Source organism: Eretmochelys imbricata, chromosome 7 (genome assembly GCF_965152235.1).
Source record: "Eretmochelys imbricata isolate rEreImb1 chromosome 7, rEreImb1.hap1, whole genome shotgun sequence".
Taxonomy (NCBI): Eukaryota; Metazoa; Chordata; order Testudines; family Cheloniidae; genus Eretmochelys; species Eretmochelys imbricata.
The window spans coordinates 15,398,651-15,412,148 of NC_135578.1; the positions used below are offsets into that span (position 1 = coordinate 15,398,651).

The 13,498-nt window shown below is 40.0% G+C and overlaps 1 protein-coding gene across 1 annotated transcript in view; it reads right to left on the minus strand.

The window, feature by feature from the left end:
- Positions 1-456: 456 nt before the first annotated feature.
- The window catches only part of SUMF1 (sulfatase modifying factor 1), a 79,933-nt gene continuing 66,891 nt past the window's right edge, over positions 457-13,498 (minus strand). Inside the window, exon 10 of the mRNA XM_077822291.1 lies at positions 457-2,897. Within this exon, the coding sequence (XP_077678417.1) occupies positions 2,750-2,897 (148 nt within the window). The 3' untranslated portion in view covers positions 457-2,749. The remainder of the gene's footprint in view (positions 2,898-13,498) is intronic.

Consider the following 13,498-nt stretch of genomic DNA (forward strand, 5'->3'; position numbering starts at 1 on the left):
TTTTAAATCTTAAGGATGTGAATACTAGCACACCACCACTGGAAAACAGCAAGCTATCGTTCACCAGACTTTTCCTTAAAAGTCACCTGTAAACAGGATAGAGGGGGCTAGAGAGATCTGAAAAAATAATAATAAATACCTTTAGAGGATGCTACCCATTTTCTTATTTTTTATTAGTTTTAAATTAGAGGCCTTAATATTGTACTTTTAACTTCTCAACTATTATTTGTGTCAAGGTAGTTGTTTAATCCAAGAAAGTTTTCCCACTTTCCATCTTCCAGCATAAAAAAGTTTTAAATATGGCATTGTTCTCTTTTGGTAAAATAAAGGGGAAGGAAGTTTACCTTGTTTCTCTGACCACTGGTAGAGGAATATCTAATTTGCCCAGTGACAAACCACATGCTTCGCAGATGGCTGAAGAGTGAAGTGAGACGAATAGTAACACAAAAACCTCAGTTGTTTACAGAATGTTCAGTTTAATCATTTTATCAAAGTTCTGATCGATTGTTGTAAAAATGTAAAAAAAAAAAAAGGTGGAACTAGTTCAAGCTAATGCTGTACATATGAAACAAACAAGTTAAACCATCAGAATGAAAGACCAGCAGAAGGAAGTTCACACCTATGTCACTCAGGGGACAGTAAATCTTGACAGACATGCCCCACTTCTAAACAAGCATTCTGAAGCTGCCATTTAGAGACAAAAATTCCTATGATTTTTCAAAGCTTCAGAACCAGACACTTTTTTAATATTATATATAAATAAGCAGTGTTCAACAATGACAATAACTCAAAGAATTTTCATGAAAGCATACTCCCTTCCACAAAGGCAGACATGTCCCTATGATGGCGAAGGAAGTTTAAACTAAGATGGACAGCATTTCTCTCCATTTGTTTCAGTGGATGCACTATTTTGAGCACCGTGTTTAGTATACACAACTGGTCAGCCTTTCCCAACAGTTCCCGAACAGTGGCTTGAGATACCACAGCTTTTTCCTATGATTATGTGATATGTTTTAACACTTGGCATTGGCAAATGTTTATACTTTAATGGCTTACATGACAGACTAAAATTCAGTGTAAGTGTAACTTTAGTTCCTATGCCAATGGGGTCTGGGGTGGGTGAACTGCATGGTCACTCCCATAGGAATAAACCTCTCTAGTGGCTTTCCATTCGGCGGGAAACTCACTATCCCAGGGCAGAAGTTAGCAACTAATGTCTTTGTCTTTTAAAACCTACCTATCAAAGTTATAGGCAAGAAGTGCTGGAAACAAGCGAATAATATGAATACAAAATATTGCTATTACAAACTCACTTACCCCATTGTATTCATAGATCTCAAAGCACTTTAAAATGGGAATCACTCTTATGCACCTTTGTATAGATGGGGAGACCGAGACACAGGACTTGTCCTAGATCACTGTGGAACAGCTGGGAATAGAACCCATGCCTAAGGGATTGGCACATTCAGGTTAGGAGCTTCTTCTTAATATTTAGCAAACAGAAAATTTCTTGATTAGATTAAAGTTAGAATAAAGAGTAAGTGGTTGACGTGGAAACTTTTTCATCTGCCCCTAAGACTGGGCCCCAGAGTCAGCAGCACTCTGCTGGTAAGAGTGAAGCACATTAGAGAAGAAAGATTCAAGTGTATTTTAACATGAAAAGCCCAAGATGATTGAGTTAATTTACCAGCCACAACTACATTTAGCTATCACTGAGCTTTTCAATACATTTTGAAACTTATCTAAGGACAACCTCAAGGTTTTCCCAATGAAGCCTATGAGAAACTTTCCATTCAGTTCAAATTTCCTGTCTTTTCATGCAAGCTTTCATACAAGAAGAGCCATTCACTAGCAAAGAAAATTTTGAAACCACTAGTTTGAATAAATAACTTAAAACCCCCAAAATAAATCTACACAATGTTAGACAGACGTTAAAGGAAATCTCCGGTGTGTTTCTATTGCTACAAGTTTCCAGTGTAAGGGAAATAATGCTCATTCCTTTGTGGGACTATCATCCCTATTCTAATAAAAACTGCCACTTTTTAGAAAGGGAGAAAATTACTGCTCACCTGGGCAAGGTGTGACAGCAACAAGAGCTACACTACATTTTTACAAATGTAGGCTACCTACACATTTGTAGGTAGCCTAAATCTACAAAAGCATAGCCAATTGCTAATATAGGGTAATAGTTAATGTGGAATGTTTTTCTTCCATCCGTGACCCTCAGTTATACTTGACAATATGTTTCCTATATTACTCAGGATGTAACAAGTAAATACCATGCTACAAAAGCTCAGATTTTCCTTTAACTCCTCCCAAAGTATGTAAAGCCTACTTGAGGGTTTTGGATCACGTAGGTAAATCTATCATAAAATACTTACTCAGTACTGAAGAGCATCTTCTCTAAAGGAGAGAAAAATAGTATCGGAAACAAAATATCCTTCTCAAAATACAGTCAGGAAAGTTCTGGTTCGTTTTATGCTGGTGTAAATCTGGAATATTTCTAATTAAATTAATAGCATTAACTCCATGTTTTCACCTGCACAGTTGAGATGGGAATTCAACCCAAAGATTAGTTATAGAACTAAATGTCTCTGATTAGCATTGACTTATTTTGGAAGGTGATTTTCTCCGACACGGTCTTTTTTAATTAGCTGGATATCTTGTTTTGTCTCACTAGAGATTGGTAACTGCAGCACATCTCAGCAGGCTGGAGCTCCACAAAACTCCTCGTCCTGGAGTGAAATTTTTAGTCCCCTGTGGCTTCAGAGCACCAACAAGTTCTGTCACTGTAAAGCTGGCAGAGTGTCTGCCGCACAACGGAATCCCAGGTTTGAAGCAGAACTATCAGGAGTGTTTTGACTGCGGGCTGCGCAGCGATACCTGTAGCAATAGGACTAGAAGGTGAGAAGAAAAAAGAAGTCACTTAAGTGCATATTACAGCTTGTCTCTACGTCTACATAAGTAAGGGCTGGTTAGACTAATATCCCAGAGCATTTCAATTGCTGATGATGTTTGCTACTGACTGGCAAAGATCACAGTCAAGCACCAGGCTGATGGAGAAAAGTTGGAAAAGCCTATTGGATGGAAGAGATGAAACTCAAGGAGAAATTCTGACAGTTATTTGCAAAAAACCAGGAGTACTTGTGGCACCTTAGAGACTAACAAACTTATTAGAGCGTAAGCTTTCATGGGCTACAGCCCACTTCATCGGATGCATTGAATGGAACATATAGTAAGAAGATATATATATATATATATACACATACAGAGAAGGTGGAATTTGCCATACAAACTGTAAGAGGCTAATTAATTAAGATGAGCTATTATCAGCAGGAGAAAAAACACTTTTGTAGTGATAATCAAGATGGCCCATTTAGACAGTTGACAAGAAGGTGTGAGGATACTTAACTGAAGGAAATAGATTCAGTATGTGTAATACACAAAAACAGACTCCAAGGAGAAACTGCTGAGCTTGAATTAATATGCAAACTGGACACTATTAACTTGGGTTTGAATGGAGATTGGGAGTGGCTGGGTCATTACACATATTGAATCTATTTCCACATGTTAAGTATCCTCCCACCTTCTTGTCAACTGTCTAAGTGGGCCATCTTGATTATAATACAAAAGTTTTTTTTCTCCTGCTGATAATAGCACATCTTAATGAATTAGCCTCTTACAGTCTGTAAGAGGCTAATTGAGAGAGAGAGAGAGAGAGAGAGAGAGAGAGAGAATCTTCTTACTATACGTTCCATTCAATGCATCTGATGAAGTGAGCTGTAGCTCACGAAAGCTTATGCTCAAATAAATTTGTTAGTCTCTAAGGTGCCACAAGTACTCCTTTTCTTTTTGCGGATACAGACTAACATGGCTGCTACGCTGAAACCTCTAATAAATTTGTTATTCTCTAAGGTGCCACAAGTACTCCTGGGTTTTTTTTGTTTTTGTTTTGTTTTTTTGCAGATACAGACTAACACGGCTGCTACTCTGAAACCTGACAGTTATTTAAACACTTGGTTACCCTTAATCCCACTCCACCTCCCGCCCCCATCTTTGTATATTTTGTTGAAGTTCTTCAGGACAGGGAACTAATAAATTGACTCTGTTACAAATGCAGCAAGAGGTACACCGGGAATAATTACCTACCTCGGATGTACTGAAAATTAAGGACAGTTTGTAAACTACTCTGAAGATTAAAAGCACTGTTATTTATGCAGTGCCACAAAAGGCTATGATGCTTTAGTCAGCAATACAGTGCTTACAGATACAAGCTTAATGGGGTTCTTGCAACAAATTTTTGGTGGCCGCAGAGTGCAGCCACCAAACTCTTGCTGGTGGTCACTCTGACAATTTTTCCTAAAATACTTAATTAACTTTAGGAAAAAATAATAAATATGCACATATACACGTCCAAATCACTGTAATTTATTTATACAGGGTTTTTTTTTTGCAGACTCAATAATAAAAACAATATACAGTTGTCTCTATTCTTTACAGGACCTAAACAGAATAGAAACACAAATAAGGTGCTTTTCACATTCTTGTCTTTTTTTCTGGTTGTTTCTTTTGCTTTTTTTGATTGCCCCCCTCCCTTTTTTTAAGGCTTGCTAGCTACTAAGTCTGTTATGAAAAGTGATATTAACAAACATACAAATATCACTTTTCACAGCAGACTTACCCAGTCCCAGCAAGCCTGGGCACAAATTAAGTCCTGGATGGGGAGGTGGGTACGGAAGCAGAAGGGGCCGGGGCGATGGGGCACTGGGGGAGGCAGCAGTGGTCGAAAACCGGATGCCTGGCAACCCTAATTAATATTAACTTACTGAGAACTGTAATACATTTACTTTAGATGAAATACCGTAAACAGTAGTTGCACAAGCTTAAAGTACATATACATTAATATATTTAATGCAAGTCCATTTCAGAATGCAGTTCAGTGTATATTCCAATATACTTTTCTTGCACTTTTCAGGTGTTTCCAGTATAGATAGCGTTTACGCTATTCTGCAGATTTTTAGTCAAAAAATGAAAATCTGAAAAGATTAGTAACTAATAGATCTCTCCCTCTATTCCCCTTTAAAAAAAAATCTGTATTCCATGCATTTGAAGAATTGAAAATTCTGATCATGTGTGAAGATCTTTATAGGTCAAATTTAGAATTGCATCCTGCCTCTCTCCCGCGCTGCCCCCCCCCCTTAATTTCCAACATAAGACTGAAACATACTTAATAAGGCACAGATTAGATTCTAGTGTAGCACTTCATGGTTTGGACAATGAAACAGCGATAAGATCAGACAAATATTTCTCAGTTTAACCCAATCAATGTAGCTGTACAACATAATATTTGACAGTAAGAGTGCAAACTAGCCTTTTCTCATTGCACAAGATTTGTCGTCAAGGCATTCTATTATTCTGCTTTTTCTCTTTGTATCGAATTAAACTGATTTAATGGGGCAAAGGGTCTTGATACATAAGGAGGATCTGGAAGTGAAAGGTACTGACATCTGTCTAGAAAAATCCTATTGACCATGACTGAATGACATCCTGAGGAAAAAAAGCAACTGGACTGAAGACCATCTTATGTTCTGGCATTCCTGTTGGTAGTCTTTTTAGGGATACCTATACTCTGATATAATCTATATTGCATCTTATATTGCTGCCACAAACATTTTCATTTAAAACAAAACCACTGGGATAGATGGTTCAGCTGCCTCTCAGAAGTTCTTGGGAAGCAATGATTTTGCGCTGACTGTTTCCTCTCTTGCTGGCCTGATTTCAGAATAGGCTGCAATTATGTGGAAGTTCCCCTTTAGGAAAGTAAGAGGAGGAACTGTTATTTCAAATCTTTCTGATATGAGGGAGGCAGCACAGGATTATCCAGCGTGACCTACCCTCTCAGACTCTCTTTAATGTGGCCCCTCTGCTGGGACTGAAGCACATTGGTAAGGAACTGTCAAAAGCTTGCACTGCTAATTCTGTACCTGTTCTGTGCATAACAGGTTTGAATCTTCAGTGGTGGCAGTCAGGAATGGTTCACAAGCACTAAACAGTCAATGGAGACGATGCAAGGATTGACACACATACACACAGTCCCAAGTCAGTGGTTTCCAGTGTAGATAACTTTTGTGTTATACTGCAGATTTTTTAGTCCAAAAATGAAAATCTGAAAAGATTAGTAATTTATATATCTGTTTTGTGTGAGCACTGTCTCAACAACATATGCAGGCTTACCACACTTACAGTCCAACAAAAGGGATCAAATTCATCCCAGGTGTAATTCGCTCCACTAGCATCAAGGATAAATTTGGCCTAGAGTTTTTAATGGAAGGGCCACCAGAAATTATTCAGAAAGGATTAAATGAACTTCATACGGTTAAACTTTAGTCCCTCACCTTGGACTACCGATTTAAAAAGATAAACTTCCACTCCAGTTCGTATTTTCAGTTAGCAGAGAGTAAGAAACTTGCAGCAATTAGCATAACACAAATTTGAATAAGTTGGAGAGATTTCATTTCGGCACCTTTCAGATTTCCAGCACGCAGTATTAAATAATATGAAGTATGTTTTACTTCAGTTTAACAAACTGTAGGTACTGAAAATTTTTTAGCTTTCCCTCTTCCACTACACCATTTATTGGACTTTGCATTTTGCTCCCTTTTGGAGAATAAATTCACTGAAAGCATGATTAAAGCTGCAAAACTATGATGTTAACTTGGGACAGGCAAAAGGAGTTATTTGTAAAAATGTAGGTCAACATAAAAACTAGGGGTCTTTATCTACCTCTTCCTATCAAGTAGAACACTCCTCACTTTTTGGAAACATTCACTCTCAAGTGACAAATATTCTAGAAGCATCTGCAGAAAGCAGAGGTAACTGGTTGTGTTTATATACAGACACTTTAACAATGGAATAGGATCTCTCCACCTCTCCCCTTGTAATGTTCAAATAGTGAGAGCATTTCAAACATTAATGAAGCATGCCTTAATATTGAAAACTGAGAAGTCCACATTCATGAATTGCAATATGCTTAGAACAGTTAATATTTTGCATTTACCTTTGGAGATGCTAATGATTTTCCTACATACACTAATTAAAAATGTGATTAAACTGGCAGGTGTTTAAAAATGACATTATGGGATTCCTTTGTTCATCATATTCCTTCCAGATCAAATGTGCTTGTTTATGACATTTATAAGAGTTGCCCCTTTTTGATCCAAGTGGCTAGTCAAATTTTGGGGCCCTGGGGACATTTCAGTTAGGAGGAGAAGTTGGCAATACTCGTATTTCTTTGATGCAATCTTGTTTATTTACAAGGAATGTCTGAAGTCCTAGTCTCTGAACACAGAAGGAATCAAATAGCAGGAAATTTCTTCTTTTGCTCACAGAGCAACAACAGCCTTTTCAGCTTGCACCCTCTCCCCAGGTGTCTTCCAGGTCATACACAGTCCTTCCAGCTGCTCCTTTGAGCTGACTGTATCCCTCTGGTCCTCTGTGTTCTGTCTTCCCTCCTCTCCCTCTGTCCCTCCCACACACCCACTCCTCTTTACCTAAAACAATATTCAACAAAACTTCTCGGGCAGGTTCAGATACTCCTTGTGTCCTAGGTGGGGACTTATCCTTACAGTTATTTCAACTGCAAGGTGCATTCATGCCTATCAATCTCAATGATGTTTTAAACTCAGCCTGTAAAAAAGGATTTCACCCAGCTCACAACAAAGATGTATTTTCCCCCCTGCACAGCCAGCCCTGCAACCACAAACTGTTTTTTATTTCAGGCTCAACACCCCTTCCAGGAATGTAGGTTCCACAACTGGCATTTAGTTTGATCTAATGCGTGAGCCAAAAATAGAACCCAGTTCACACCACCATATAGCCTTGCAGTAAAAAGAATGAGAGTACTAAAAATATATCCAAGAAGTTTCATTTTCCCCCAAGAGACATGCCTACGATGAGAATCCTTTGATTCCCTGCAAAATGTCATGCAGAACAAGTTCTGTTGTACCTAGCAGCATGAGCTGTAGCTCATGAAAGCTTATGCTCAAATTAATTTCTTAGTCTCTAAGGTGCCACAAGTACTCCTTTTCTTTTTGTGAATACAGACTAACACGGCTGCTACTGTGAAACCATGCAGTAACTCGTGAGTTAGAGGGAAAGATTTTCATTGGTACAACCAGCAAGCATCTAAAGGCTGCATAGCACTGTAGGACCCTGTATTGATGTACATAGCTCATGGAAGTACACACAGAGTCATTCATTTACACTCTCACAATTTCACAGGTGCAAATGGATTTTGCATGACTGACTTCTGAGTAGCTGGCTTATAAAGCTCATGATGTTAGAAAAAGAATCAGAATTGGAAGGGACCTTGAGAGGTCATCTAATCCAGTCCATTCCACTCAAGGCAGGACTAAGTATTATCTAGACTCAGAGCATCCCTGACAGGTGTTTGTCCAACCTGCTCTTAAAAATCCCCAATGATGGAGACTTCACAACCTCCCTAGGCAATTTATTCCAGTGCTTAGGAAGTTTTTCCTAATGTCCAACCTAAACCTCCCTTGCTGCAACTTAAGCCCATTGCTTCTTGTCCTATCCTCAGAGGTTAAGGAGAACAATTTTTCTCTCTTCCTCCTTGTAACAAGCTTTTATTTACTTGAAAACTGTTATCACGTCCCCTCTCAGTCTTCTCCAGATTAAGCAAACCCAGTTTTTTCAATCTTCCTTAATAGGTCATGTTTTCTAGACCTTTAATCATTTTTGTTCCTCTTGTCTAGACTTTCTCCAATTTGTCCACATCTTTCCTGAAATGTGGCATCCACAACTGGACACAATACTCCAATTGAGGCCTAATCAGCGCGGAGTAGAGCGGAAGAATTACTTCTCGTGTCTTGCTTACAATACTCCTGCTAATACATACCAGAATGATGTTCGCTTTTTTTGCAACAGAGTTACATTGTTGACTCATATTTAGCTTGTGATCCACTATGACCCCCAGATCCCTTTCCGCAGTACTCCTTTTCCTAGGCAGTCATTTCCCACTTTGTATGTGTGCAACTGATTGTTCCTTCCTAAGTGGAGTACTTTGCATTGGTCCTTACTGAATTTCATCCTATTTACTTCAGACCATTGCTCCACTTTGTCCAGATCATTTTGAATTTTAATCCTATCCTCCAAAGCACTTGCAACCCCTCCCAGCTTGGTATCATCCGCAAACTTTATAAGTGTACTCTCTATGCCATTATCTAAACCACTGATGAAGATATTGAACAGAACTGGACCCAGAACCGATCCCTTCGGGACCCCTCTTGTTATGTCCTTCCAGCATGACTGTGAACTTCTGATAACTACTCTGAGAACGATTTTCCAACCAGTTTTTTCCAATCAGATAATTTATCAGATTGCTCCATTTTTCTGTGAATGTTACATTTTGACAAAGTAAATTTGTATAGAGAGATTTTGCTATGTCAGACAAGTTTTAGCACTTCCCAGAGGAACCACTGCACAATCATTCATCTGCAAATAGCCATTCTGAGGATAAAACCATCCCTACAGATTCCAGGCCCTTTTTTTTTTTTTTTTGGTAAGATGTTTACTGTAATGTTAGTTTACCAACATTTCCCCACTCTTCTGCTGCTGTGCTGTAGGCTGTGTACCACTTGCTACTCTTACACCTCAGAGGTGGCTGCAGTCCCTTGGTACTGTATACAAGTCATTCAGGATCCTTTAGGATGAAGGATAAATTTACTTGCCTATGAAGTCTGTAGAGGAGTTGTCATTCTGATAAGAATTTCTCATCAGAAAAACTCTCTCCCCTCTCCCCCGAAAGCAGATCTGGGTCAACCAAAACATTTAGCTAATTTACATCAAATTTGCTGAATTTTTAATAAAAAAAAAGACTCAAAAAATCTGAAAAAAACCAAACCATTTGAGTTTTTGATTTGAAATGTCAGTTTTGAAATTTACTTACATTTTATTAAAATTAAAATACCCTAAAAATATATCAAACAAAACATTCTGATATTTCAGAACAGCCAGAGAACTGGAAAAGAAGTCAGTTACTCACACAGCTCTAATTCTGATATACTTACAAAACAATCTCTGCTATACAAAATAATTTGTGGTGTTCTATCATCTAAGGAAAGTAAGTAATTTAAGCCTCCAACTTCCATTTTAATTTCTTTGGGACTTGGGCACCTAACTGCCTTGTAGTATATTGAAACCATCACTTTAAATTCTCAGAGTCTTTCCTGGTCCTTCTTTCAGGCCAGGTGCTCAGTGAGAAAACATGTGATCTGGATTTTCAGTCAGTCAGTCAGCAGAGCCAGTCTAGAATAAGGTGGGGGTGAGTTATGCTTCTCTACTGTATGGAGCAGCCTGTTTTCCCTCTGTGTTTTGGTTTGTGTGTGTTAAAGTTCTGGGGTTTAAGAAATAAGTAGTGTCCTGCTACATACTGAAGTGTCCATGTAGACCCTGCAGCCACACGCTAGAAGTTCTGTAGTGCATTTTGATCGACCCCACTTTGAAATGGGAGTAGATCAAAGCACAGCAAAAAACTTTTACTGTGTGGCTATGCCTAAACTTGCAGAGTTTTTGCGCTGTCAGTTTCAACGGTGATAGTGAACCGGTGAAAGAAAAGTGCTGGTTTGTGTACTCACTTACTTCCACAGGCATCAGAGTGTGTTTACATTTGCAGCACTTCCATCACCGATGAGAGCAGCGCACTGAGGGCAGCTATTCCACAGTGCAGCTCTCCATTTTGACGATAGGTCTTGTGGGAAGGGGCGGAGTGATCACGGGACATCCTGGGTCCCTGCACAGCCTCCTCTCCCCAAACACTAATCAGCTCCAGTAGCTCAGCATTGCTCCAAGCAGGGGATCATTTTCTCCATGGAGCAGGCATTGTCACCTGACCAGATCACAGAATCATAGAATATCAGGGTTGGAAGGGACCTCAGGAGGTCATCTAGTCCAACCCCCTGCTCAAAGCAGGACCGATCCCCAATTAAATCATCCCAGCCAGGGCTTTGTCAAGCCTGACCTTAAAAACTTCTAAGGAAGGAGATTCCACCACCACCCTCCTAGTGAAAAGGTTTTTCCTAATAGCCAACCTAAATCTCCCCCACTGCAACTTGAGACCATTACTCCTTGTCCTGTCATCTGCTACCACTGAGAACAGTCTAGATCCATCCTCTTTGGAACCCCCTTTCAGGTAGTTGAAAGCAGCTATCAAATCCCGCCTCATTCTTCTCTTCTGTAGACTAAACAATCCCAGTTCCCTCAGCCTCTCCTCATAAGTCATGTGTTCCAGTCCCCTAATCATTTTTGTCACGTCCCTCGATCTGTTGGCAATGCCCCTACTTATACATCCCAAAATGCCATTGGCCTTCTTGGCAACAAGGGCACACTGTTGACTCATATCCAGCTTCTCGTCCACTGTAACCCCTAGGTCCTTTTCTGCAGAACTGCTGCCTAGCCATTCGGTCCCTAATCTGTAGCGGTGCATTGGATTCTTCTGTCCTAAGTGCAGGACTCTGCACTTGTCCTTGTTGAACCTCATCAGATTTCTTTTGGCCCAATCCTCCAATTTGTCTAGGCCCCTCTGTGTCCTATCCCTACCCTCCAGCGTATCTACCACTCCTCCCAGTTTAGTGTCGTCTGCAAACTTACTGAGGGTGCAATCCACACCATCCTCCAGATCATTTATGAAGATATTGAACACAACCGGCCCCAGGACCGACCCTTGGGGCACTCCGCTTGATACTGGCTGCCAACTAGACATGGAGCCATTGATCACTACCCGTTGAGCCCAACAATCTAGCCAACTTTCTACCCACCTTATAGTGCATTCATCCAGCCCATACTTCTTTAACTTGCTGGCAAGAATACTGTGGGAGACAGTGTCAAAAACTTTGCTAAAGTCAAGGAACAACACGTCCACTGCTTTCCCTTCATCCACAGAACCAGTTATCTCGTCATAGAAGGCAATTAGATTAGTCAGGCATGACTTGCCCCTTGGTGAATCCATGCTGACTGTTCCTTCACTTTCCTCTCCTCTAAGTGCTTCAGAATTGATTCCTTGAGGACCTGCTCCATAATTTTTCCGGGGACTGAGGTGAGGCTGACTGGCTTGTAGTTCCCTGGATCCTCCTCCTTCCGTTTTTTAAAGATGGGCACTACATAAGCCTTTTTCCAGTCGTCCGGGACTTTCCCGGATGATAAGTGAGCACTTGCTAAGAAAACAGGAAGGGGAATTTCAAAGTTCCTGGGGCTTTACAGGAAGGGGGGGTGGATATCTATTTAGGTGACCGCTCTGCCCACAACTCCGCTGTAGACACTGTGGGATATCCTGTGGAGGCTAAAAGCTGTGTAAACAGGAAGAACGTGTCTTCACTTGCTCATCACCACAAAAGTATCACCAGTAAGAGCTGTACACCTCTCGTGGAGGTGGTTTTCTTTGTGCGGTGAAACTTCTGAGTTTCACTGCAAAAAGTCATTGGAAGTGTAGACGCTCCCATGGTTTCTGCACAAAAAAGGGAAACTCCTTGGGAAATTCCAGCCTAAAGGTGTTTGTCTGTGCCATTCACAACATTATGGGCCCGTCAGTTATCTGACATTACGAACACCTTCTTCAGACGTTGCATTGCCGTAAAACAATCACTAGTTCTGAATTGAAATCTGATGTCTCTCTGCCTATGAAGGAAAGTCACAAGAACAAGGAATGGGGACAGGCTGCTTTCTAGACGGGTAAATATATTTTACTACTTTGTAGTGGCTTATATTCCAGGATAATAGGCCGAGTAGTGGATTCCTTTGTATAACCAAATTCAGTGCAGTCAAGTTTTGCCCATTCAGTGTGGAGACACTTCACTGGTGTTTACTTCCATTAACTGTTAAGTGCCTCCACCTAAGGAAAAATTCAAGCTATAGTTCTTGATACAGGTAAAAACGATGAACCCAGAGAACGGTTTTTGCCCTGAGCAAAAATACTGTGTACGGTAACTGCCACGCATGCTGCAGAGGGCTCTGTGCAACTCATGATATTACAAGAAGCAGCATCCTACTACATTTTACAAGACTATCTGCTTTGAAAATAAAGTGGTTAGCAAGGTTCTCGCTCGCTCTCTCTCTCACACACACTCCCCCATCCCCGCCCACACCCTTTGCCAACTCTAAAGGGAGCAGAGGAATCAATTTAAATGGTTTTTAAAAGGCATCTAATAAAGAATTCTTTGTACTATACAATTTTTTGGTCTTAATACACAGCCTACTTTTAACACCTAAAAAAAGACTTGAATCTTTAAAAGCCTTTAAAATGGGTCACATTATTCATCAGTAAAGAAGATTCTATTCCAGTGTTAATTTAATCAAAGCTGCTAATTAACGTGTGACATTGATTTCACCCAAGAAGGAAATCAGTGCAGAAAATGTGACCTTACATTCTCACAGGAAATTTAATCTAATTATGAGGATGATTTACCAGCTGCAGGCTTTGAGAAGG